Below are 24,835 nucleotides of genomic sequence, written 5' to 3' on the forward strand. Positions count from 1 at the left end.
TAGGGAGGCAGGTAGACTAATTAGGAGGCTTGTGAGATTGTATAACTCAGAATTGAAGAAGACCTGAAAGAGGAATGGAGAGGAGAGACAGTTATGAAAAATACTAATGAGGTAAAATTGTTACGGTTTTGGATGTTGGGTGATGAGGGCGAGGTACTTGTTGGGCATAAATTTCAGGTTTCTGATTCGGGTGGTTGGTGGTAGTCTCCAAAGGGGGAAATACATGAGGATTAACAGGTTTAAGGAAAATCAGTTTAGAATATGTTCACTTTGAGGTACCTAAAGGCCTGCCAGATACAGAGTGTCAGTAAGCAGTTGGATCTACAGCTCCAGAGCTAGAGATAAATATTTAGACATAGAATTAGAGATAAAACTATGGCACGTGGGGCTTGTAGAGGGAAAGAAGACAGATAAAACTCTAGAATGCAATGCCATATAACAAATGGAGGAAGGCAGTTAAAGAGTGCCAAGAAGTAGGAAGAGAAATAGAAAAGAATGATGTGGAAATGAAAGGAACAGAGTTTTCAAGTTATTCACTTGAAAATAGCCAGTGGTGTTGAAGTAAGATAAGGATTAATATGTGACTATTAAATGTGTCAGTTAATAACAGGACATTATCATTTCGTGAGAGTAATAGTAAAATTCCAATTGTTGTGTGTTGAGGTTAGAATGGAAAGTAAAATATAGACCACTATTTTAATGCTTTTAACTGAATGAGAAAAGTGTTTTAAATAGTTAAGAGAGTTTTTGGGGTTTTTTTTTTTGTTTTTAGGCTGGAAGATATTAAACATTTTTGTAGATCAAGGGCAAAAATCTCATACAGAGGAAGAAATAGAAGATGCAGGAGAGGATGGACTAGTTGTATTTGAGGTTTAAAAAAAGAATCCTGTGTTCTCAAACACAGTTTCAAGGGGTTAAGCCTCTGTTTATTCCCTGTGCTGCCCAGTTGTTGATCTGGGGAACAGATATTTGAGGGCCACCTATGTACCAGACACTGTCATGGGTGTACGTGTAAGAAAACAAATAAAGTTCTTCCCTCATGAAATGTACATTCTACTGCAGAATGGGGTAAGAAAATACAAAGTAAATGTACCAGAATATCGGATGATAAAAAAGCACAGTAGAGAAAAATACAACAGAATAAGTAGAGATAGGGGTACTAAGAGAGGAGAGCTTGTTCTTATTTATTAGTGGGGCATGAAAGGCCTCATGAATAAGGTAACATTTGAGGTGAGAGCTGAAGGAAGTGAAACACTAGCCATACAGATGTCTGGGGGAACAGTGTTCAAACAGAAGGATGTTAAGTTCAGAGGCCCTGAGGCTGGAGCTTTTCAGTGTCCTCCTGAGAGAGCTCATCTACACTGTGTCCTCCTCTACTGACTCAAGCACACATATGCCAGTGACATAGATGCGTCCCCTCCAGTGCTCCCATAGCCCTAATTCACCACGTCAACTTGTCACTAAGTCAAGTAACTTGTCAGTTGCCTGTGTAGATTTCTCCAGTTTCTCCAGTGGTTTCCCAGTATTGCCTCTCAGAGTAAAATCCAAACTTCTTAACCTACTGATAAAGCCCTTTGCTGCTAGATCAATTTCGTCTCTTGCCATTTCTCCCTTAGTGAACTTTAGTCTCTGAATGTGTGGATGTATTCCTTTTATTTTCCATATTTACTCATATTATAACCTTAGCATAAATCATAATAATTCAGATTTTTTTCCATTCCTTCAGGGCTGACAAACTGTTTGTTCTTTTTGACCCAACTTGAGCATCACCTCATCTGGAACTTTATATGACTACAATTATTTTATGTGTCTCTTCTTTGTTTTTCCATAAGGCATGTATTTATTATACCTGTATTATATCAATATATATTACACTGTATTATAATTGCTTACTTGTATGTTCCCTACTGGACTGATTTCTTAGGGCACACACTGTACATCATTTAATTCTTGACCTAACATCTACCTTAGTGTCTGATATAGTTGTTCAATAAATATCTAATGCAATAAAAGAATAACTCTTCTGTTTTGTAAATTATTTTTCAGATTCGATACATTTCTCAGACTCAAGGTTTACCAGGAGAACAGTTGTTAAATGTGGGTACAAAATCCACAAGATTTTTTTGCAGAGAAACAGATATCTCTCATTCTGGTTGGAGATTAAAGGTAATTCATTAAAAAAAATATTTAGAAAAACATATTCTAAGATGCTTCATGTTCACAGATAATACCCTCTGTGCCTATTTTTCTTTCATTGCATTTTTTTTTTTTTGCGGTACACGGGCCTCTCACTGTTGTGGCCTCTCCCGTTGTGGAGCAGAGGCTCCGGACACGCAGGCTCAGCGGCCATGGCTCACGGGCCCAGCCGCTCCGCAGCATGTGGGATCTTCCCAGACCGGGGCACGAACCTGCGTCCCCTGCATCGGCAGGCGGGCTCTCAACCACTGCGCCACCAGGGAAGCCCTCTTTCATTGCATTTTTTTCTTCTTTTGAATTTTCATTTTTGACAATCCCCACCCCCACTTTTAACGAGGAGAGTCCTTTCTGAATACCTTAGCTCATTCTCTAACCTGGCAGCACAATTATTAACTCACTTTAAATAGTTTAAAAAAATTTTATGTGTATCATTTTGTGTTGTTTATCTTCCCTACCCAGTTCTACATTTATTAAGCTTTATAGGACAGGGATTGAATCTAACCACTTACTACATAACCCAAGTACCTAATTTATTCCTGGGATTAGTAAATCTTTAATGATTCACTTTAGTTATTTTGTTAAGGATTTTATCTATATGTGTAATATTTTTTGGTCTGAACCTGAACTTCTCATTTTTTGTATACTTCTAAAAACTTACATTTAAAAAAATTATTTTATTTATTTATTTTTGGCTGCATTGGGTCCACTCTTTGTTGCAGTGCGTGGGCTTCTCATTGCAGTGGCTTCTCGTTGCGGAGCACAGGCTCTAGGCGCATCGACTTCAGTAGTTGTGGCTCGCAGGCTCTAGAGCGCAGGCTCAGTAGTTGTGGCACACAGGCTTAGTTCCTCCACAGCGTGTGGGATCCTCCCGGACCAGGGCTCAAACCCGTGTCCCCTGCCTTGGCAGGTGGATTCTTAACCACTGTGCCACCAGGGAAGTCCCAAAATTACATTTTTGATAGTTATTCTTTTGAAACTACTACTTGCCTTAGAATATTCAATATATTAGGCTAAATGTGCCAGAATTGAAGAAATAAAGGATTTACAAATGGTGGGTAATAAGATATTTTCCTTCTCTGATATATTCGATAAGACACTGGAAGAACATGAGGCTGAGACAGGAATGAAGTCTAAAGAAGCCAGAAAGTACATATTCAACAGTCTGGATGATATAGTGCATGTGAGTACCACAGACACATTTGTCAATCTTATGCTTAAGTTGGTGGATTGAATGCCAAGAATGCCAAAACACGTTAATCATTTTCTATATGACATAGAATGCTTGCTGTTTTTAAGCTTTTCAAACAAAATTGATTCTGAGTTTTCAGGGACTAAATTGCATTTGTCTTTATCACATATTTAATTTGTATTATTCAAGTATTTTCTTTAAAAAGGAAAACTAACAGACATATTTCTTTTCCTTACATCTCTCTAGAAGTGGATATTTGTTAGTTAAAAAAAAATTTTTTTTCCTGCTTTGAATGCTCTTTGGTACCTCAAAATATTTTTGAGGATTTGTTAAACTCCATTGTTCTTTCTTATTTCAAAATAATTGTAGTTCTTTGTTCTTTCCTGTGTTGTGGGCTTTTTTTGTAAACTGTGAGACTTTAACATATACTACCTTGTATGGCTTATTTTTATTCGATGACTTGAAATTTTGATTTTGCAGGTGAACACAGTGATGGATTTGGAAGGAAGTGATCTTTTGGCTGAGAAAGCTGATAGAAGAGAATTTGTTAGTCTGTTGAAAAAAATGTTGCTGATTGATGCAGATTTAAGAATTACTCCAGCAGAGACTTTGAACCATGCTTTTGTTAATATGAAACATCTTCTAGATTTCCCGCATAGCAACCAGTATGTTACTCTAAAATCTTTTAAAATGATTCTGGAGAAATGATAATGCTGTTTGTGGTAAACCAGTGTGTTAGAAAAATGATTCAATTTCTTCATTAAATATAAGTAAACTGAGTAAAAAGAGGTTAAGCTAACTTGGCCAAGTTCACATAGACAGTAAATTGCAGAGTAGAAATAGAATGCAAATCTAAATCACATTCCAATGTTCTTTTTCCAAAATAGCATACTGAGGATGACTGAGTGATGTCGTTTTACATGACATTCTTACCTTAATAACCAGGCATATTTATAGTTAAAGGAAGTGTTAAGTTGTTCCTCCCTCAATTTTGAGTCCTGCAAACTCCATTTTCAATTTCCTTTCACAGCATTTGCTTTTCTTGTCCCCCTTCTTTCCCCTCTGTGTTGTGGAAGGAAAGGAGGCTTTTTTTTATGGGTTAGTAGAGAAGAGTATATGCCCCAATTGAGAAGGACTTAGAAGAGTTACCTTAGGCAAAGCTTGTGAATTCTTTGAACCCCAGTCCTCTTTTTTATTGGCTGAAGAGAGTAAAGTAAGTGACTTAAAATAACTTCTTTTAATATTTTTAAAATATTGAATGAAGGAGGTAAAGGAACAAACTGATATTCGTTATTGTGAATTACAATTAAAATCGATGTTTTTATAAAGCCCAACTAGTCTCCACACCCCCAGTACTTAAAAATGTGTAATGGTTTCTGTATATAAGTACTTTGAAAATAACATAATAACCACATACATGGTGCCATTCATCTAGGGATGTGGAGATCTAGTAGTTTAGAAAAAAACTATTTAGAGTAGGGGTCATAAAAGTGTAACCAAAAAGTGCTCACTATTGCTTTGCTGTCTCAAGAAAATATTCCAGATATAAGTATATTCTTCTGCTTGCTTTGAAATTTGATCTTACAGGATTTCCTGGTAGAAATACTGTTGGAAATATGCAGATTAAGTGCAAGCCATAGACTTTTTTTTCCTTTTGGAAATAATTTTTAATCTTAAACTACTCTAAACATTAAAAAAATAATATTACAATTACCTTTCGATTTTTCTTTTGCAGTGTAAAGTCCTGTTTTCATATTATGGATATTTGTAAGTCCCATCCGAATTCATGTGACACAAATAATCACAATAAAACTTCACTCTTGAGACCAGTTGCTCCAAGCAGTACTGCTAATCTGACAGCAAATTTTACTAAAATTGGCACATTAAGAAGTCAGGTAAGAACTTATAGTATTTGATAATTTATACTCCTCTTTTTTTTTTTTTTTTAAATGATTGCTGATTTGCTTTTGAAATATGCAGAAGTTTCCATGTCAGCAGTTAGAAGTTTCAGTGCTGATGAAGTCTTACTATGGCTGTTCTGTTAAATCTCTAATATTTCAGGGTAACAATTGGAGCATATCTACTCAAATCCATTTTTTTCCTTCACCTTTTATTCTTTCAATATGATCTACCTGCCCTTCTTTGTCTCAACTCTACAAAAAGTAGACTTCAGTAAGATCAATTTCTGGGTCCATTTTTATCATAGAATTATGATTTATTGAAATGCATTTGATTTCTACTTATAAAGTATGTGTACAGCAATTAGAAGCCTGCTCTGTATAATGAATGCCATGTACGTCTATCGTTTCAGGCATTAACCACATCTGCTCATTCAGTTGTGCACCATGGGATTCCTCTGCAGGCTGGAACTGCTCATTTTGGTTGTGGTGATGCTTTTCAGCAGACACTGATTATCTGTCCACCAGCTATTCAAGGTATTCTTTTATTTAAATTACACTTTGAATTTAGGCATGCATTACTTTAAAATAAGTTTAGGCATCTATTCATTAAATATACTGCATGGGTTTTGGTACGTTTACTGCTACATTTGAATTTAATTTAAGCAGGTCAGTAGCCTTTAGACCAGTGATACTTCTTGACTGCAGCTCCACTGTAGTCATCATTAACAAAATGGACCATATGACAGTTGTATTTCCTGTAGAGTCTAGCATGATAACATACCTTAGTGGAAATTAATGAACTTGGAAAGGTATGGATTGTCCTATACTGGGTATAACTGCTCCAGATGTTCAAGTAAGTACTTATCTGCATGTCATCGCTGGACATTACAGTGATTGAGAGCTCAGTTCTTTAAGTTTTGGTCAGAGGATTTCTTTCCTAAAATATTGTAGTCTTGTTCTTTCCCCATAGCTTAGTTTGTTTGTTTGTTTGAAGATTGATTTTGATCAAATTGCCCTTATTTAGATAAAAATATAGAATCAAATCCTCAAGTGAGATGGTGACAGAATACCTTTGAAGATGCCATAAATTTTCACACTGAGGAACTTCTTAGTGGTAAAAGGGTGATAGCAGTGAACTTTTTGACTGGAATAGCTAGCATAAAGCCCTCTTTCCTAGGTCCTTCGGTAGCGTTTTGTCCTTGCTAGGCCGTGACATCTAGTTATATCTTAAAATCAAGAGATTGATTCCAAATGGGCCAGAAATGACTCTTTGAAGCATGGTGGTAATGCTGTATAGTGTAAGTGAGAGCTCTTGGTGCTAAGTCGGCCTGGGATCTAGTTCTCTTTCTGCTGTTTGCTCTGCCATCCCAGACAAGTCTGTTAACTTGCTTCAGCCTTTGTCAAAGAAAACAGACTGAATAGATACTATCTTGATCGTTTCCAGCTGTAATATTTCTGGATTCTGAAGGTTATATTTGAAATTTTTATTTCATTTAAGGATGTGAGCAACTTTTTAAAGTTTTTATTTTAATCTTCCCCACAGTGCCTAACAAAGCACCAAAAATATGTTTGTTGACTTGCTTGGCTGGTAATGAGAGATGTGAAAACATGGCAGCTCTTTAGCCACTTTGGTTCTACCAGGGTAGCTTTGGTCTGTTATCTGTGACAGTGACCCATGGCTGGTTTGGTAATAAAAATACCTATATCATATTGTCAGCACTCTTAAAGATGCTGTTGTGTTTCTTTGTTTTTCTTCAACTGTTTATTGTAGAGAAGTTCAAAGAATAATAATGTCCTTTCTCCTAGATTCAACAAGTATTAACATGGTGTATTTGTTCTATCTGTCTGTTACACATACACATACTGTTAATAGTAAGTCATAGACATTTTACTTCTAAATACTTGAGCATGCAAGACTGATGCTTTTTTGTTTTTCAATTAGTTACTACGTAAGTGGTATCTTGACAAATACATTTTCACTTAGATGAGTTTTTAATCTGTACTAATAGATTCTTAGGTTCTAATGATCTCTTCCGTGTACCAAAATCAGTTTGGGAGTCACCTACCTACAGTGTGGTATATTTCATCAAGATTTGGAATAGCAGGGAATTCCCTGGCATTCCAGTGGTTAGGATTCTGGGCTTTCACTGCTGGGGGCCCCGGTTTGATCCTTGTTAGGGGAACTAAGATCCTGCAAGCTGTGCGGCACAGCCAAAAAAAAAAAGATTTGGAATAACAATTTTTTTTTTTCAGAGCTACCTTCTGTTTGTACCAAAAGGCTTTGTGGACACATTTCTAAATACAATTGGGCATCATTCTTAAAACATTCAATGAGGTTAGGCAAATCTTTTATCTTTTTATGTAGCTTATAATTAATAAAAGGTTAGTAACCTTTCTGTACATATGTTAGCAACTGCAAGTGGTTCCTAACAAGGATAACAGAAAGAAAAGGAGATACTTTCAGGTTCATTAACTCATCAAATGTGAAGAACAATAGTTTTAGAATTAATAGTGAGAGAAAGCAAAATATTTGTTCGCTTAAAAAACTAACAGGTGCAGTTGCAGCAGCATAACAGGCAGGCTCTGTAATATGTTGTCTCACTGTTTCTTAGTATAGTGTCTGCTTAGAAATGAAAGCTTTCCCTCTAATCCATTTTGGCATCTGTAGAAAATCCCAGTATTGACCTTCTTACCCCTTTACCTCATAATGTGCTAATCCATTTCAAAGAAACATATTTAAATGATTATTGGGTAGCAGTTATGGTACCATTATACTTCGGATTTTAAAATAAAATTTATGTCTCTTGTCCTTCACTTTAAATTTTTTACCTTGGGTCTACACTGTTTAAGTTCATCATGCATTTCATATATTTTAGATACTATAGATACAACATGTAGGTATAGCTATATGGATGCCACATTCCTAATATTGTGCCATGTTTAAAGTACAGAAGACTTAGACAAGCTTTTACTTAACAAATTTGAGTGTAGGTTGTTGTATTTACTAAACAAGCATTTAACATTATTTGGCAATAGCTACTTATTCATCCCCTCTGGATGAAAACTGCTATTTTAGAGTCAAATGCATTCCAGCAAAATTCTCCTCTGTTGTACTAGAACAGTCTTTAAACTTTTTGTGTCATGCTTTCCAGGTATCAAGCAAATGTAATCGAAGATAAAAATTTTAGCCAACCTAATAAGCATATAGAAAATTAGGATCTGAACCCACTTTTTTTTTTCTTTTTTCTTTTTTTTGCTGTACGCAGACCTCTCACTGTTGTGGCCTCTCCCATTGCGGAGCACAGGCTCCGGACGCGCAGGCTCAGCGGCCATGGCTCACGGGCCCAGCCGCTCCGCGGCATGTGGGATCCTCCCTGACCGGGGCACGAACCCGTGTCCCCTGCATCGGCAGGCGGACTCTCAACCACTGCACCACCAGGGAAGCCCTGAACCCACTTTTGAATTTGATTTAAAAAAAAAGATTATAGGAGAATTCTTCTTGTCTTAAGGCATTGATTACGAGGAGAATTTAAGGGCAATCTTTTTTTGGGGGGATTTAAGAATTTGCTCTGTGATTTCATCCTTATCAAAGTGAGGATGCTTTTTTCTCTGATGAGCTTCTCTATTGCTGCAATATATCTACACAGCCTGGGTGTGCTCATATTCCATTCCTTGGAGAATTTGCTGATCAAGACATGCTTTTTGGAAAGAGTAAGAAGGTCATTTTAAAAAAATAACTCATAGATCTTTGTAGATCTAATTCACATGTAGCTCTTTTTTTCTTTGTCTTTTTTTAACTTTTTTTGGCCATGCGCTGCAGCACGTGGGATCTTAGTTCCCTGACCAGGGATTGATCCCTCACCCCCTGCATTGGAAGCACAGAGTCTTAACCACTGGACTGCCAGGGAAGTCCCTCACATGTAGCTCTTTAGGTGGAGTTCAGAGGGTAGAACACCCTGTCAGTAGGATAAGCACCTCTGTGAAGAAAATAAACACAATAAAATTCTCCTTAGAATTATCACTTACAAATATTTGTGCAATAAAAAGTATAAGGTTATTTTTCAGTGGGAAAAAAAAAGAATTGTTTTTAACAAATTTTTTTTAAATGGCTGATCACACAAGGTCACTTTTATCCAAAAACTGATTATGTTTAAATGATCTGCCAGCCCATATTGAAAGTAAGTACAATACAGTAGACTGGAATTATGAAGTAGTGAATTTATTCTAGTAACTCAGCTTTCTAATCTTAGGAGATATCCCTAAAATCTTGTTAGTCAAAGTTCTTAGTTGGTGTAAAATACTACTTTACTCTCTTAAAGTTTAGTACCATAAGACTTAATATTTGCAAGGTGCTCTTGCAATGTATGACACAGGCATATTAATATTAACAGGATTAACGTGGGTACTAATCCTGCTTTCTAATTTTCCTAGGGGGTAAGCAAAATGGAACATGTTTGTCCTGGAGTTCCAGTAGCTCTCCACTAGAAATACTAGTAGATTAAACCACAATGATAAATGCTTAGTTGTATCATATAAGGCAGAAAAGTTTGTTTTTTGCTTTTCCTTTAGAGGTTGAAATGAGTGTGCCATCCTGAATTTTATTGAATCATGTAAACCATCATGGCCATTGAAGTTGAAGTTGTGATACATTCCTCCTTTGGTGACGTGTATAAGATCCTATCATAGTTTTAAAGAAGAGAATACCAAGCATAGCTAAAAGTTTGTGTGAAAAGATGAACATTTACCTGCTAGAGGATAAGGATGTTGAGCCAGATTCACCTTTCCGTGTTTTACCAGTGGCAGAACTTTCTAAAAGGAAAGGAAAGCTATAATAGCAAACTTTAAAAGGAATGGGAAGTTTCAAAAACAAATCATTCAACTTTGAAAGAGTAGCTTTATAACAATTTTTGGAATGAGGTACCACAAGGTAGATAGATAGTATCTCACTTTCCAAATAGATTGCTTTCTAATATTATGAAAATTTTATGCAGGGAATTTTTTCATAATCCTAATAAGAATTTTAGCAATTCATAAATTTAAGAGTTTTATAAGGTAACTCAGAAAAGTTTTTTATTTGAGAACTGTTCTTTTCTATTTCACAGGTATTCCTGCAACACATGGTAAACCCACTAGTTATTCAATAAGGGTAGATAATACAGTACCCCTTGTAACGCAGGCCCCAGCCATGCAGCCACTACAGATCCGACCAGGAGTTCTTTCTCAGGTTGGTAATAATTCATTATTTTTACATATGTGCTGTCCTCCTTTTACTCAGGTAGAGGCACTAATCCATTTGTGCTGTTGGAAACAATGAAAATGACCTAGATGGGAATTCGATCCTTGTAGATTATTGACTTTAACTTTTATAATTATTAGAAGATTGTTACTTTTTTTTTTAATTATTGAATTTTTTTATTTTTAAAAATTTAAAAAATTTTTTTAACATCTTTATTGGAGTATAATTGCTTTACAATGGTGTGTTAGTTTCTGCTTTATAACAAAGTGCATCAGTTATACATATGTCCCCATATCTCTTCCTTCTTGCGTCTCCCTCCCTCCCTCTCACCCTCCCTATCCCACCCCTCTAGGTGGTCACAAAGCACGGAGCTGATCTCCCTGTGCTATGCGGCTGCTTCCACTAGCTGTCTATTTTACGTTTGGTAGTGTATGTATATCCATGCCACTCTCTCACTTTGTCCCAGTTTACCCTTCCCCGTCCCCAGATCGTCAAGTCGATTCTCTAGTAGGTCTGTGTCTTCATTCCCGTCTAGAAGATTGTTACTTTGAGTTAACTTGTATCATACTAGTTTTTCTTTTGTTTTTGGTTTTGTTTTTTGCTGCAACAGACATGGTCTGGTAGAACACAGCAGATGCTGGTACCTGCCTGGCAACAGATAACACCCATGGCTCCTGCTACTACATTAGCTTCTGAGGGTATGGCTGGTTCACAAAGGCTCGGAGACTGGGGGTAAGTTAAAAACAAGGGTACTTCTTTGTGAATAGTTTGCAAACTAGATATGGTAAAGTAGAGATTCAATTTTTCTAAATTTTCTCCCTAGGAAAATGATTTCACACAGCAATCATTACAGCTCAGTGATGCCACAACCTCTTCTAACCAATCAGATCACCTTATCAGCCCCTCAGCCAATTAGTGTGGGCATCGCACATGTTGTGTGGCCTCAGCCTGCCACCACCAAGAAAAATAAACTGTGCCAGAACAGGTTGGTATTGATATTTTAACTTTCCTCTGCATTTTGAAAATTAGTCATTAAAATAAATTTTGCATGTACACCAAAGGGTCACTCTGTTGTATTCAAAATGACCTCTTTGATAGCTTTGTTACAAACACTAAGCCAGCTCCCTTCTCAATTTCTCAGAGGTATTTTGGTAAAACTAATGGAATGGGAGCCAGGAAGAGAGGAAATAAATGCTTTCAGTTGGTAAGATTGTCTTTATTGCCCTTTTGATTTATTATCTACCTATAATTTTAGACCATTTTAGATACTCAGATATCACATTTACCAAAAAAAAAAAAGACCATTTGAATATATGTAAATGCAATCTACACTCATATTTCTAGAGGTATTTTATATATCACAGACTCATCTGTATGTTAGTGTGTTACAATCTTAACAAGTGAAGGTTTGCATTGTTAATTATAACAAGCTGTCTTAGAAAAATGTCATGTATATATTTTGATTATAGGAATAACACATTGTTCCTTTGATTGCAGGAGTAATTCATTGCAGAATACCAATATCCCACAATCAGCATTTATTTCTCCAAAGATAGTAAATGGGAAAGATGTTGAGGAAGCAAGTTGCATAGAAACACAGGACAATCATAACTCAGAAGGAGAGGCAAGAAATTGTTGTGAAACTTCTATCAGGCAGGACCCTGATTCATCAGTTTCAGATAAACAGCGGCAAACCATCATCATCGCTGACTCCCCGAGTCCTGCGGTGAGTGTGATCACCATTAGCAGTGACACTGATGAAGAAGAGACGTCGCAGAGACATTCGCTCAGAGAGTAAGTGCCAAAAGCAGTTTCCCGCGATTTTCCTGCCTCCTTCAATAATGATGGCACCCTCTGCTGCAGTGGGAAGAAAAACTTTGTGATTTATTACTTGTCTGTTCATGTCCTTCAGAGTAAACTTCCTGAATAGCATTTAGCGTGATTACTATAGCATTTTTCCTGTATTATGAGCTTTAGATTTTTGTCTTAACTGTTTCATATCCTTAATTAAATAATGTAAATTTTGGCTACTTGGGAAGTATGTTCTCATTTTTGACCCAGTTGTCCCTTCCCTCTTTACTTAGATGTAAAGGTAATCTGGATTGTGAAGCTTGCCAGAGCACCTTGAATATTGATCGGATTTGTTCATTAAGTAGTCCTGAGAGTACTCTGAGCACCAGCTCCTCAGGGCAGTCCAGCCCATCCCCTTGCAAGAGACCGAACAGGTAAAGGAATTTCAATAGCAGTACATTATAAATATTAAGTCTACTAAAAAGCCTATGATTTCTTTTGTTGTTGTTTAAATTAGTAAGTACCTGCCAGTTTACCACAGTGACTTCTCTCTTGATCATAATTTTTGAACTAGATCACCTTTTTATAAACTCAGGTTTTAAGTAGTAATTTTCTTTACTATTACAGAACAGATCTAAATGAAAAATTGAGGTTCTAATAAATGATTTTTAAAGAATCATTTGTTTTGAAAGGGTGAAAAAGCCACATTCTCAACTCCAGCTCCACAGACTACTATTGTAATTTAAATTTGGAATAAGAACATATACTTCAGCAAAATAAAAAGGAATGTTTTGCATAATAAAGTAATGACCCACTGTCAGTAGAGTATTTGCTGATTTTTTTCTCTCATAGTGATTGATTTGCACGGTTTCATGCATATTTCCTTCCTACCCTTCCTTTTGGCCAGGGACGTGCCTTGCCACTAAAGTAGTGAGCTTCTCCTAACCTGCATGAGGTACTAACGCATTAAGAGATGAGCCATAAAAATTTCAGTGAAATACATTTGATTTTAGCTTTTAGAAATTCTTTTTTTTAGTGGAAACAAAATTTGAAAAAGTTCAGCTTTAATTTTATTCGTCTTCTCTTTTTTCCATAATCAGGAAATATGGTTTTGAATAGTTTGGTTATAACTAAGCTCTGTGGAAGCATAAAGAAGTATTAACACATCTTCTTATAACTTGTTTATAATGTGGTTTGGAAGTTGATATTATACATACGTATATGTAAATACACACATACATGTAAGATGTGTATATATATAAATAAAATACAAAGATAAAAATATATAATTAAAATATACATATAAAAAGAGGTGCTTCAAATTGTTAAGTATGAAGTGAGTAGTAAAACAATATAAATGCTGTAGAAATCCCAAGGAGTTGGGGGGTGGTGGGCAGGGCCCAAGGGTCAGGGCGAGAAGAGAAATGGGACACTGGCTAGACCTTCAGAGAGGTGGGAAAGACCTTTCAGATAACTGGTTAGTTAAAAGGACCCAAATTATCACTAAAGGCACACATATAACATTAGAATTTAATCTGAAATATGCAAGTTGCATGCTTATGTGTTTGTACATTTCGTTTCAGTTATCCAGAACAGCACTTCTTTTGTAGTGTCTTGATGAAATCTTCTGTAATTTATAAATGGGATTTTATGAACTGCGACTAAGGATCAAGTGGGAAGGGAAAGGAGGGAAAAATAAGTGCCAAGAGTGTGTTCCTAGATAGACAGAATTAGGGTTAGCAGTCTGAAAAGAGAATTAATGTGGGAGTCTAGGAAATCTATGAAAAATGTTTTTTTGATAAGGAAGAAGTTGTAATTAGGTATGAAATAATTGAATAAGATTCTTATCAATTTGCTGGGAGTCTGGAAATTATTTAACTTTAGATTTAACATTGAAAAACATCGTTCATAAAAATACTTTCTTGTTGTAGTATGTCAGATGAAGAACAGGAAAGTAGTTGTGATACTGTGGATGGCTCTCCAACATCAGACTCTTCAGGACATGACAGCCCGTTTGCAGAGAGCAGTTTTGTGGCAGATACGCATCAAAACACAGAACTGGTAACCTCTGCTGACACAGAAACCAAACCAGCTGTTTGTACTGTTGTGGTGCCACCAATGGGACTAGAAAATGGATTAAATGCCGATGAGCATATGGCAAACACAGGTAAACTGAGTCCTCTCTATTTCCCTGATTGTCCCTTAAAAGGTCTTAATTTAGGAACATTAGAGCCAAAAGTCATCTCTGAATTTCCAGCCTGACCCTGCCAAATCTATTGTACAAAGGAGATATCTTCTAATATCACCCAGTCCTTGGAAACCATGAGATCTTTTCTTTTTATTTAATTTTAAGGTTCTCAAATCACTATTGTGTAAAATATCTAAAGACCTTTCTAATTTTTATTATAAGAAGGAAAAAGTAGCTACTTTCTGGTATTTTGTTGTTGCCAGATTCTGTATGCCAGCCATTAATAAAAGGACGATCTGCTCCTGGAAGATTAAACCAGCCTTCCGCAGTAGGTAATCGTCAGCAGAAATTGACATCAGCATTCCAGCAGCAGCATTTGAATTTCAGTCAGGTATGTTTGTGAATTTATGAGTCTTTGGGATTCAAATTTAGCAGTTTTCTAACTGGGGGGAAAAAGATTCTCACACTGTATAAAATCTTAATAAATTTTTCCCTTTTCATTATCCCAAGTGACTTAAAAAGTAATTGGCTTAATAATAGGATAATTATCCGATTATCCATGGAACTTGAATTTTTCAGAAAGATTAGGTTCTTAGGTTCTCTTAAAGTTTTTTAGTCTGTTTGTTGTTTTAGGCCCTTTAAATCAGAATGCACACCAATGCATTGATGGTTACATTTCTTGTGTGTTAGTTGTGATGGTGAGAGATGCCTTATTGAGTACTTGCCATCTGGTCAGCACTGTGCTTGGCAGTTGTGTTTGACTTGGGGGAAAGAAAAGGTCATAGGTATTGGAGTCAGACCTGCGTTCACATCCTGGTTTTGCCAAATGCTATGTACAGTACCTTGGCCAGGTCTCTTCAACAAGTCTGGACCACAGTTAATGGAAATGATAGCTATATAACTATAATTAGAATTAAATACAGTCTCGTATGTAAAGTGTTAGTCTTACATATAATAGGTGCTCTGCAAATGGTAGCTATCAGTAGTGGTAGGAATAGTGACACTACTAGCAGGGGTAGTGGCAATGTTAATATTGTAATAATATGCAGTAATACATATTAAAATGCTAATACTAATATATATATAAAATTGATCGATATTTTTCTCCACTCTGTTTATACTTAGTATAAGCTAAGATCTGAGAGATCCTCTGTGGGTTATCAGTCACAGAGTATCTTGTAATTTCCCTTTTTTCCCTTTCTTTTTGACTTATAAAATATGTAATTAATCTTTTTGTTTTGTTTTTGGATAGGTTCAGCACTTTGGATCTGGGCATCAAGAGTGGAATGGAAACTTTGGACATCGAAGACAGCAAGCTTATATCCCTACTAGTGTTACTAGTAATCCATTCACTCTTTCTCATGGAAGTCCTAATCACACAGCTGTGCACGCCCATCTGGCTGGAAATACGCACCTCGGAGGACAGCCTACTCTACTTCCATACCCATCATCAGCTACCCTCAGCAGTGCTGCACCAGTGGCCCACCTCTTAGCCTCTCCATGTACCTCAAGACCTATGTTACAGCATCCAACTTATAATATCTCCCATCCCAGTGGCATAGTTCACCAAGTCCCAGTGGGCATAAATCCCCGTCTGTTACCATCCCCAACCATTCATCAGACTCAGTACAAACCAATCTTCCCACCACATTCTTACATTGCAGCATCACCTGCATATACTGGATTTCCACTGAGTCCAACCAAACTCAGCCAGTATCCATACATGTGAAAATTCAAAAGAGTATATTGAGGAAGCTCAATGATATAAACATTTGATTAAAAATAAAACATGGTATTTAATAAATATTAGCCATGGCACAAGAAAATTATTTTTGAATCATGTAGACTTGGGTGCAATTTAAACAACTTTGAGCTTTAAAAAAAAACTCACTTTTAATGTGTTTTGCACATTTGGTATAACTTGTCTTTGGTCATGTTATCTTCTTATGTAGTAACTCTAGGCAGGTGACTTATGGGAGCAGAAGTCCAGTTTTGCTCCCACTATTTTTTATAAAATTGCCTTCTAACTAGTGCAAGACACGTCTATATTTGGGAAGCCATTCTGTGTACAGACTTAGAGCAACAGATGCACATATGTCAGAATTACAGCATACAAGTGAATTGTATTATCTGTGTCTTAGTGTATAAATGTTGGGTCACTTACCTAAGAAATTGAGCTATTGTTCTTTACATTTGCATGTGTCTTTTGCATGGGCAAAATGTTGCCTAGACTTTGCTCTTAAATGTTGTTCTAATAATCTCAGCTGCATTGTAAACCGTTCCCACACATAGTGCCTTAAATATTTGAGGTTGTTAATGTTATTACTATATATAAATGTTGAGGACTGCAGCACTTAAAGTTCAGACTTACTCTTTAGTTTCCTTTGATGGAGTAATGTTCATTTTTGGTTTTGTGTGGTATGATTTCAGGTTGTAGCTGTGTTTTCCTTACTAAGAGGGCAGCATGTTTGCTATAGCTGAATTCTGCTGTCTTGATTTTTCAGAATGATCTAGCTTCAAGAAAAGCAAGCAGGTAGTAGTGCTTAAGAAAAAGTGATTCAGTATCTAATGGATAGTTGATACCTGTCACAACACAGCATTTTATATACTGTTAAGTGAAACTGCAATACAATCTAAGTTTATTTTGGGAGTGTTTGCTGTATAATTGGATTTAATAAAATGTTTAGAGATGCAGTACAGTAGGCATGACTTTGAGTAGATAAAGAAAATGCTCATTGATTCATGATGTGGTTTCATCCTAGCTTGGGCAAACCATGCAGTATTTAATAAATAGTAGCAGAATATTTACCATTGAAGCTTGAAAAGATGTGAGTTCTTTGTGTGCAATTTTTCATTTATGCATGTGAGAGGGTTTGTTTTGTTTTGTTTTTAAGTATTTTTACATTGTAGTACTTGTTTTGCTTGTTGGTGGTGTTTGCTTATTTAATACATTCCGTCAGGGACAGAAATTACATGCTTGTTTTCCTAGGAAGTGCGTCTTGGGTTTTTCCCTCCTTTTTTTTTTTTTTTTTTTTTTTTTTGGTGGTGGTGGTGGTGATGTTTAAATGAAGTTGCTTTTACAGCACCAAAGACTTAATCATCCATTTCCTATATAAAAGGTAGCTACTTTTTGCATAGACCTCAAGTATATTGTAGTGTAGAGGTGGAATTTAAAGGAAGGTATTAAGCAGGCTGTGTTTTAGCTTATGGGCAAATAATAAATTGTATCATTTATCTTGAATGTATCATAGATAAGCTGCTACATAACGATTGCCACTTCAGATAGCTGTGAAATTAGGTGATTAACTAGTTGTTATTTAGCCTTCTAATTTCTGTATAAGTCTAATTACATGAAATAGAAGTTGGGGTTTTGATTTTTTACTTTGCTTTTCTGTTTGGAGTGTCATTGTAACTACTGTATTGTAAATGATGGAAAAAAATTGCGTATGTTATTTTGGGGTGTGTTATTTGCATCAGTATTTTATCTCTATTAATGTTTGTGCTCATCACTGCATATAAAAAAAACTGGGATGTATCAATGTAACTTAATTTTTAATTTTCATACTGGCATTGTAGACACTTGAGAAAGCTGTATCTTGCAGGCTTGACTTAACTTTTTTTCCTTAAAAATCTGGAATATAATCTTACAGCATTTACTGGAATAAACAGTACAAAGCATTTGAGTGTAAAACTCCAACTGTTTTGCATTTACAGCATTTCTTTGATAAATGAATTGCATACCACTAGTACAGCGTTGACAATAAGCTAATAATGGATAAACTTTTCTTTACTCCATGAATACAAGCAGTGTTTTATTTAATAATCATCAATGAAATAAATGTGCCTGAAATTAATTTTAAAAATTACAGTATTAGATCATAAGATTAAAACCAGCAGTACATTTTTAGTCACACTGAAAATGAAGGACTTAATTTTCCCCACAAGTTTCAGTGTTTTTAGTAATCAATTCTATGCATTTTATATAAATAGAAATATATATATATATTACACATAAAAAGGAATAGCCTAAGATTAATTTAAAAGATTATTTACAGATGGCAAATTTATGGAGTCACTATTTAAGTAAACTTGCTGCCCTCCACAGCCTTCTAATTTAATTTATCTGGTCCAGCAGTTTACTGGTATCTGCTCACTTGTTGGAGAAGAATCAGTGCTGGCAATGGATGTTTCAGAAACACCAAGTGCAAAGGATTGATCGATGTTTGTACCAGGTACAAAACTGGCGCAGTTTTCTTCCTGTTCAGGGCCGTGTTCACTACCCTGAAACATCGTATTTTCTGTATTTCTGTTCCAAGACTGAGATGTCTTGTTAAATTGATGGTGAATGATAAACTTCAATGTTTTCATAATATAATAGTCCTGTTGGATAAAGGCGTACCCAAGTTAAGTACACTGCTCTTAACTGATTCTAATCACGTGCTTTTTATGTGTTTAAGAAGATTAAAAAAAGATCCAAGATCCTGCTAAAATCTAAATTTAGCATACTGAGAAAAGAATTTGTACTCTCTTTAAAACCATTTTTACCAGTTTTCTTTGGCTTTACTGCTTTCTTAAATAAAACACTGCATGACTTCCAAGTTGCGTATTTGCATACTACTTTAATTTACAAATTTTTTTTAATCAAATATCTTGATATTTCGTTTCTTTTCCTTCAGGGTGTTTAAATATGTTACTGTAGTAGCAAAACTTTTTCATTTTAAAAATCTCTACTACTAATTTTAAAGTTGATTTGTGTTAAGTAAAAGTTAAATCATACACTGCAAGGTGTAGGAAGATTTGTTTTAAAGAACCCAATGATATAGATTTGATTACTGAGTTTGAACTGTTAACTGTTTAACAGTTTTAGACTTGTGGCTTTCTTTCTTTGGTTTGTTTTTGCTTTTACTTCTATGCTACACTAGTTTGCCATGTAGCAATTGCACTGTGCAATATTACAATAAGGACTGGGAAAATTTTTATGGATGTAATGTCTATTACGGTTTGCGATAGTATTTCTCTCTAGTTCTCAGTGATTTAAATGTGACCAAGCCTTCTGTACTTTGTCACAAAAAGCGGGTTTTCCAGGTGACTATTTTGGTGAGTGTCAAAATAAGAATTTATGGTGTATTACTGTCGATTCACTTTGAATTAAAATATATATATTGCAGCAAACTGCTTGTTGACTTTTTTTCCACCCCAGTACTACTTACAGGGTAGGGAAGGAAAAGGTTAGGAGCATTGAGTTACCTAACTTAACATCATCGCATTTAATTCTCAAAACCACCTGTGAGATATAATGTTATCTTCATTATGTAAATGAAGAAATGGGCTCAAAATATCTAGGTAAGTTGCCCAAACTCCCAGCACTAATGAGTCGTGAATCTGAGACGTGAACCAGGCTGTCTAACCAAACCAGTCTACTTTCCAGCAGTTCTTTTTCAAACTGAAGTCTGAGGTAGTGTGCCACAGTACTGTAACCACAGGATAACCAGGGCCTGCTTCCCTTGAATATTGTTTTCTTGAATATTTTTTGAGGTAAATATTTCTGTTCAATGTGCATGGATGAAGAATAGGGAATTCACATGTATTTTTAAGATATAAAACATAAGGCTTCAAAAGCATGTGGTTTCCAGTAGACCAGTTTAGGGTGTGCCTTCAGACACCACCTTATACTTCCAGGATTTAACTTCAGAGAAACATCAGGAGGAAAGTTTCTCAGCGCCCCGCCAGAACATACCAGTGAGAATACGTATTCTCAGTCTCTCTCAGTAAACTTTTACTCGATTACATGCACTTGGTGTCTGGCTTCTTTTTGTTCAACATTTTATTTCTAAGATACATCCACGTTGTATGTAGTTGTTGATCATTTACCCCATTACTGTATAGTATTCATCTGTGTGCATATGTAATCATTTATCTGTTCTGTTGATAGACATTTGAGTTGTTTTTACTTTTTGGCTATTAGGAATCGTGCTACTACAAACATTTTTTGTTCATATCTTTTGGTGAACATGTATGCATTTCCTTTGGGCATATATGTAGGCATGGAATTCCTGGGTCATAGGGTATACAGATGTTTCACATTATTAGGTACTGCAAACAGTATTCCAAAGTGGTTAAATTAATTTACACTCAACGCAATGTATGAGAGTTCTAGTTACTTTACATCTTCACATGTATTTTTTGTTTCTTTCCATTTAGTCATGGGTGTGAGTTGTTCAAAATTATGTGAACATTCTAGCCCAAAGTACTGATCCCACATATAGGTGAAATCCAAATTTTGCAATTCACTTGAAGGTAAATTGGCTTCTTGAGAGTACTAGGAAGTATTTAGCTATTTAAATGGATCTAGGAATTTAAAATATTTTTTTCTAAAGAGATTAAAAAGTCATTGACCAACACACGTAAACCATTCAGCCAGTACCTATCAGAGTGCCTGTCACAGCAGGTATGTCAGGAGTCATTCAGTAATATTTATGAAGCATCTACCATGTTCCAGGCATTCCATGCTAGGCATGTGTCAGTGGCCAAAGCCAGAATATTCTTTTGCTCCTACAGATGTTTTTGTGGGAGGGAAAGATTGAAAGTAAATAAGTTCAGTTAGGGTAAGCAGAATGAAGAAAATGGCCTGATTAAGTGACCAAGAAGGAGCGTGTCAGGATCTGCCTCAATGAGAAGGTGACATTTGAGTTGTGACAAGAAGAATGCTAGTCAGCCATGTAGGGGAAGAGTATTTCTGGTAGAGGGAGCAGCAAGTACAAAGGCCCTAAGTCAGGGTTGAGATTTAATATGGACAGACCAGGAAAGTGGCTTGTGAGATCAGAGAGGAAGTGTGTGAGTGGGCAGCAGGAGCTAGAAGACAGAACCAGAGGGGTGGGAATGCAGGCCTTTTGCCAAACAAAGGAGTCTAGATTGTACTGTGTTATGTTCATGGGAAGCAAACACCATGAATTGGCTATTGTGGAGAATGGTGGCAGGGCCACAGGAGCAGCTGGAAGACCAGAGAGGAGGTTGTTGAAGTAGTCCAGAAGAGATGGTGGATACTAGTCTTTTGTCAAGACGTTTGTATTACAAATACTTTCTCCCAGTTTGTGGCTTTTCTTCTCATTTTCTTTACAGGGTGTTTGGAAGAGCAAAAGTTTTGAATTTGGATTAAGTCCAAGTTATTTATTTTCTTACAGTTTATGCTTTTTTTTATTATTTATTTTATTTATTTATTTATTTTTACAGTTTATGCTTTTTGTGTCCTAAGAAGGTTTTGCCAGTCCCAAAGTTGCAAAGGTTTTCTCCTTTGTTTTCTGCCAGGAGTTTTAGGTGTTGGCTTTTATTAGCTCTGTGGTCCATTTCATGTTAATTTTTGTGTCAACTTTTTGTTCTAATGGCATTATTTTATCTTATCGAGAATCTGTACTTTTCCCTAAATGGAAGTATGGTTATTTGAAGTGGGAAAATAAGATGTTAATAATTAGTATTTTTCAATCATAAAAATAATACCTGATTACATTGTACTTGGAAAATGCAGAAAAACAGATTTTTTAAAACTCAAAAATGTAAGTGTTGAGGTGGTTAAAATAATGTAAGCAATTTTAGATCCTGATATTTTCTACTTCAATTTATAACGTGAGTATTTTGCATGTTTTACAAACTTCAGAAATATTTTGAATGCCCAAATGTGGAATTTAGAGAGGTGATCAGCTTTGTTCTACATTGCTTATTTCCTTGGAGAATCCAAAGAATTCACTTTTTCTTATCACATCGAATGTTTATACTTACTATAAACCAATTTTTAATTAGAAAAACAAAAAGAATAGTATAACAAACACACACATCCTACACCTAGATTCACCAGTTAACATTTGCCACATTTTCATCTCTCTATATGTAATTTTTAAGTTGAACCTTCTGTGGATAATCATGATACTTGGCCCGTAAGTACTTAAGCAAGCATGCATCTGTTTGTAAGAATAACATTCTTCAGCTGATCACAAAACTGTGTAACACCTAGCAAAATTAACAATTTTATAACATCTAATTTCCAGTCCATATTCAAAATTTCCCAGATGTTTCAAGAGTGTCTTTTATGGCCATCTCCCCATTCCCCCTGTCTAGGAGCCAATCAAGGTTCACCCATTGCCTTTAGAGAAATGCAAATCAAAACCACAATGAGGTATCACCTCACACCGGTCAGAATGGCCATCATCAAAAAATCTAGAAACAATAAATGCTGGAGAGGCTGTGGAGAAAAGGGAACCCTCTTGCACTGCTGGTGGGAATGTAAATTGATACAGCCACTATGGAGAACAGTATGGAGGTTCCTTAAAACACTAGAAAGAATTACCATATGATCCAGCAATGCCACTACTGGGCATATACCCTGAGAAAACCATAATTCAAAAAGAGACATGTACCGCAACGTTCATTGCAGCACTGTTTACAATAGCTAGGACATGGAAGCAACCTAAATGTCCAGCGACAGATGAATGGATAAAGATGCGGCACTTGTATACAATGGAATATTAGCCATAAAAAGAAACGAAGTTGAGTTATTTGTAGTGAGGTGGATGGACCTAGAGTCTGTCATACAGAGTGAAGTAAGTCAGAAAAACAAATACCATATGCTAACACATGTACATGGAATCTGAAAAACTGGTACTGATGAACCTAGTGGCAAGGCAGGAATAAAGATGCAGATGTAGAGAACGGACCTGAGGGCACGGGGGAAGGGTAAGCTGGGACGAAGTGAGAGAGTAGCACTGACATATATACACTACCAAATGCAAAATGGATGGCTAGTGGGAAGCTACTGCATAGCACAGGGAGATCAGCTCGGTGCTTTGCGACCACCTAGAGGGGTGGGATAGGGAGGGTGGGAGGGAGACGCAAGAGGGAGGGGATATGGTGATATATGTATATGTATAGCAGATTCACTTTGTTGTACAGCAGAAACTAACACAACAGTGTTAAGCAATTATACTCCAATAAAGATGTGAGAAAAAAAAAGATGTGAATAAGTGTTTTCCTTTTTTTTGAATTTTATTTAATTTTTTTATACAGCAGATTATTAGTTATCCATTTTATACATATTAGTGTATATATGTATATAAAAAAAGGATTTACCCACTGCCTTTGGTTATGACATGTCTCTGACCAAATTCAGAACAGTCTTTTTTTTTAATGACATTTTTTTGAAGAGTTCAGGCTAGAATAGTCTAAAATCTGTGTGTGTTTCTTCGTGCTAATTGTAGCATGAATTTCTGTGAAGTACAAGCTGGGTCTAGTGGTTTGATCAGATTTAGTGTTTGCTCATTTGCAAGAATTGTAGGAGTAGTTGTGCCTTATTGCTTCACATTAAGGGGCGCATAATGTCAGGTTGTCCATTATCGGCTATGACACTAACATAAAGAGGTTACTAGCAAATCTCTCCATTGTCGTCTGTGGGGTTGGTTCTGTGGCAGTATCAATAGCATTTTGCTCATTGGCTTTAGCGTCCATTGATGATTATTGTCTGAATCAATTATTACATTGGGGGTTGCAAAATGGTGATTTTTCAATTATATCGTTCCTTCTACATTCTTTACCTGGCATCATTCTTCTAATAAAGGCTTTCTGCCTTTCTCCCTGTGCTCCCTTCAGTTTTTCTCTGTCTCTCTCACCACTATGGATTCATGGATTTTGCTTTATTCAATAAGGTAAAATTATTAATTATCTTCAGGTCTGTCGAATCCTTTTGACATTATTGCATTAGTCTCTGAATGTTTCCTCATTTTCTGGCCTAATAAGGTGTCTTATGCTCACCTTGTATTTTTCCTGCCTTGGATCTGGAAGTAGCCATTTCTCCAAAGAGCCAAGGGTTCAAAGGACCCAGTTGAGTAACGTTTATGATACAGAGGTAGTTCGTTTGTCTTTTGTAGTACTGTCCAATTGTGGTGTCATAGGTATTGCTGACCAAGAGAAAAGACTGATCTTTTCTCTTAGTTTAGCTTTAATCCTGTATCCCCATTACTCAAGCTCATATCTGACTCCGTTTTTGCAGAGAGATGTTGTTTGTCCAGCAACTACAGCCTACCTTCCCTAACCATCTTGTGACTCTCAGGCTTACACACTGATTGCAGTTGACCAGGGAGAAAGATGAGTTTTCCCATGCATGGGAAAATTCATCTAATAAATGCCATGTTTACTGCTGTTTCCCCATTGTTTAGCCCTTGTGCCCAGTGGATTTTGAATAAATGTGGACCCTAGGATTTGAGGACCTTATTTAGTAAATCATGAAAATGGTTGTGTTATATTCATGATGATGATGATTAACTTGAAGGAGGTGATGAAGTGAGAACAGG

The 24,835-nt window shown here is 36.1% G+C and overlaps 1 protein-coding gene across 3 annotated transcripts in view; it reads left to right on the plus strand.

Moving 5' to 3' along the window:
* The window catches only part of HIPK3 (homeodomain interacting protein kinase 3), a 92,100-nt gene extending 72,408 nt beyond the window's left edge, over positions 1 to 19,692 (plus strand). For 2 of the 3 annotated variants that reach the window (XM_060018667.1, XM_060018668.1), the window contains exons 4-17: positions 2,047 to 2,166; positions 3,290 to 3,376; positions 3,866 to 4,050; positions 5,121 to 5,280; positions 5,697 to 5,820; positions 10,389 to 10,510; positions 11,133 to 11,254; positions 11,346 to 11,507; positions 11,664 to 11,726; positions 12,020 to 12,316; positions 12,607 to 12,747; positions 14,245 to 14,480; positions 14,765 to 14,892; positions 15,754 to 19,692. In XM_060018667.1, the coding sequence (XP_059874650.1) occupies positions 2,047 to 2,166; positions 3,290 to 3,376; positions 3,866 to 4,050; positions 5,121 to 5,280; positions 5,697 to 5,820; positions 10,389 to 10,510; positions 11,133 to 11,254; positions 11,346 to 11,507; positions 11,664 to 11,726; positions 12,020 to 12,316; positions 12,607 to 12,747; positions 14,245 to 14,480; positions 14,765 to 14,892; positions 15,754 to 16,230 (2,424 nt within the window). In that variant the 3' untranslated portion in view covers positions 16,231 to 19,692. The remainder of the gene's footprint in view (positions 1 to 2,046; positions 2,167 to 3,289; positions 3,377 to 3,865; positions 4,051 to 5,120; positions 5,281 to 5,696; positions 5,821 to 10,388; positions 10,511 to 11,132; positions 11,255 to 11,345; positions 11,508 to 11,663; positions 11,727 to 12,019; positions 12,317 to 12,606; positions 12,748 to 14,244; positions 14,481 to 14,764; positions 14,893 to 15,753) is intronic. The other variant, XM_060018669.1, reaches the window with a different exon arrangement.
* The last annotated feature ends 5,143 nt before the right edge of the window (positions 19,693 to 24,835 follow it).

The sequence above is a fragment of the Delphinus delphis genome, chromosome 8 (genome assembly GCF_949987515.2).
Source record: "Delphinus delphis chromosome 8, mDelDel1.2, whole genome shotgun sequence".
In the NCBI taxonomy this organism is placed as follows: Eukaryota; Metazoa; Chordata; class Mammalia; order Artiodactyla; family Delphinidae; genus Delphinus; species Delphinus delphis.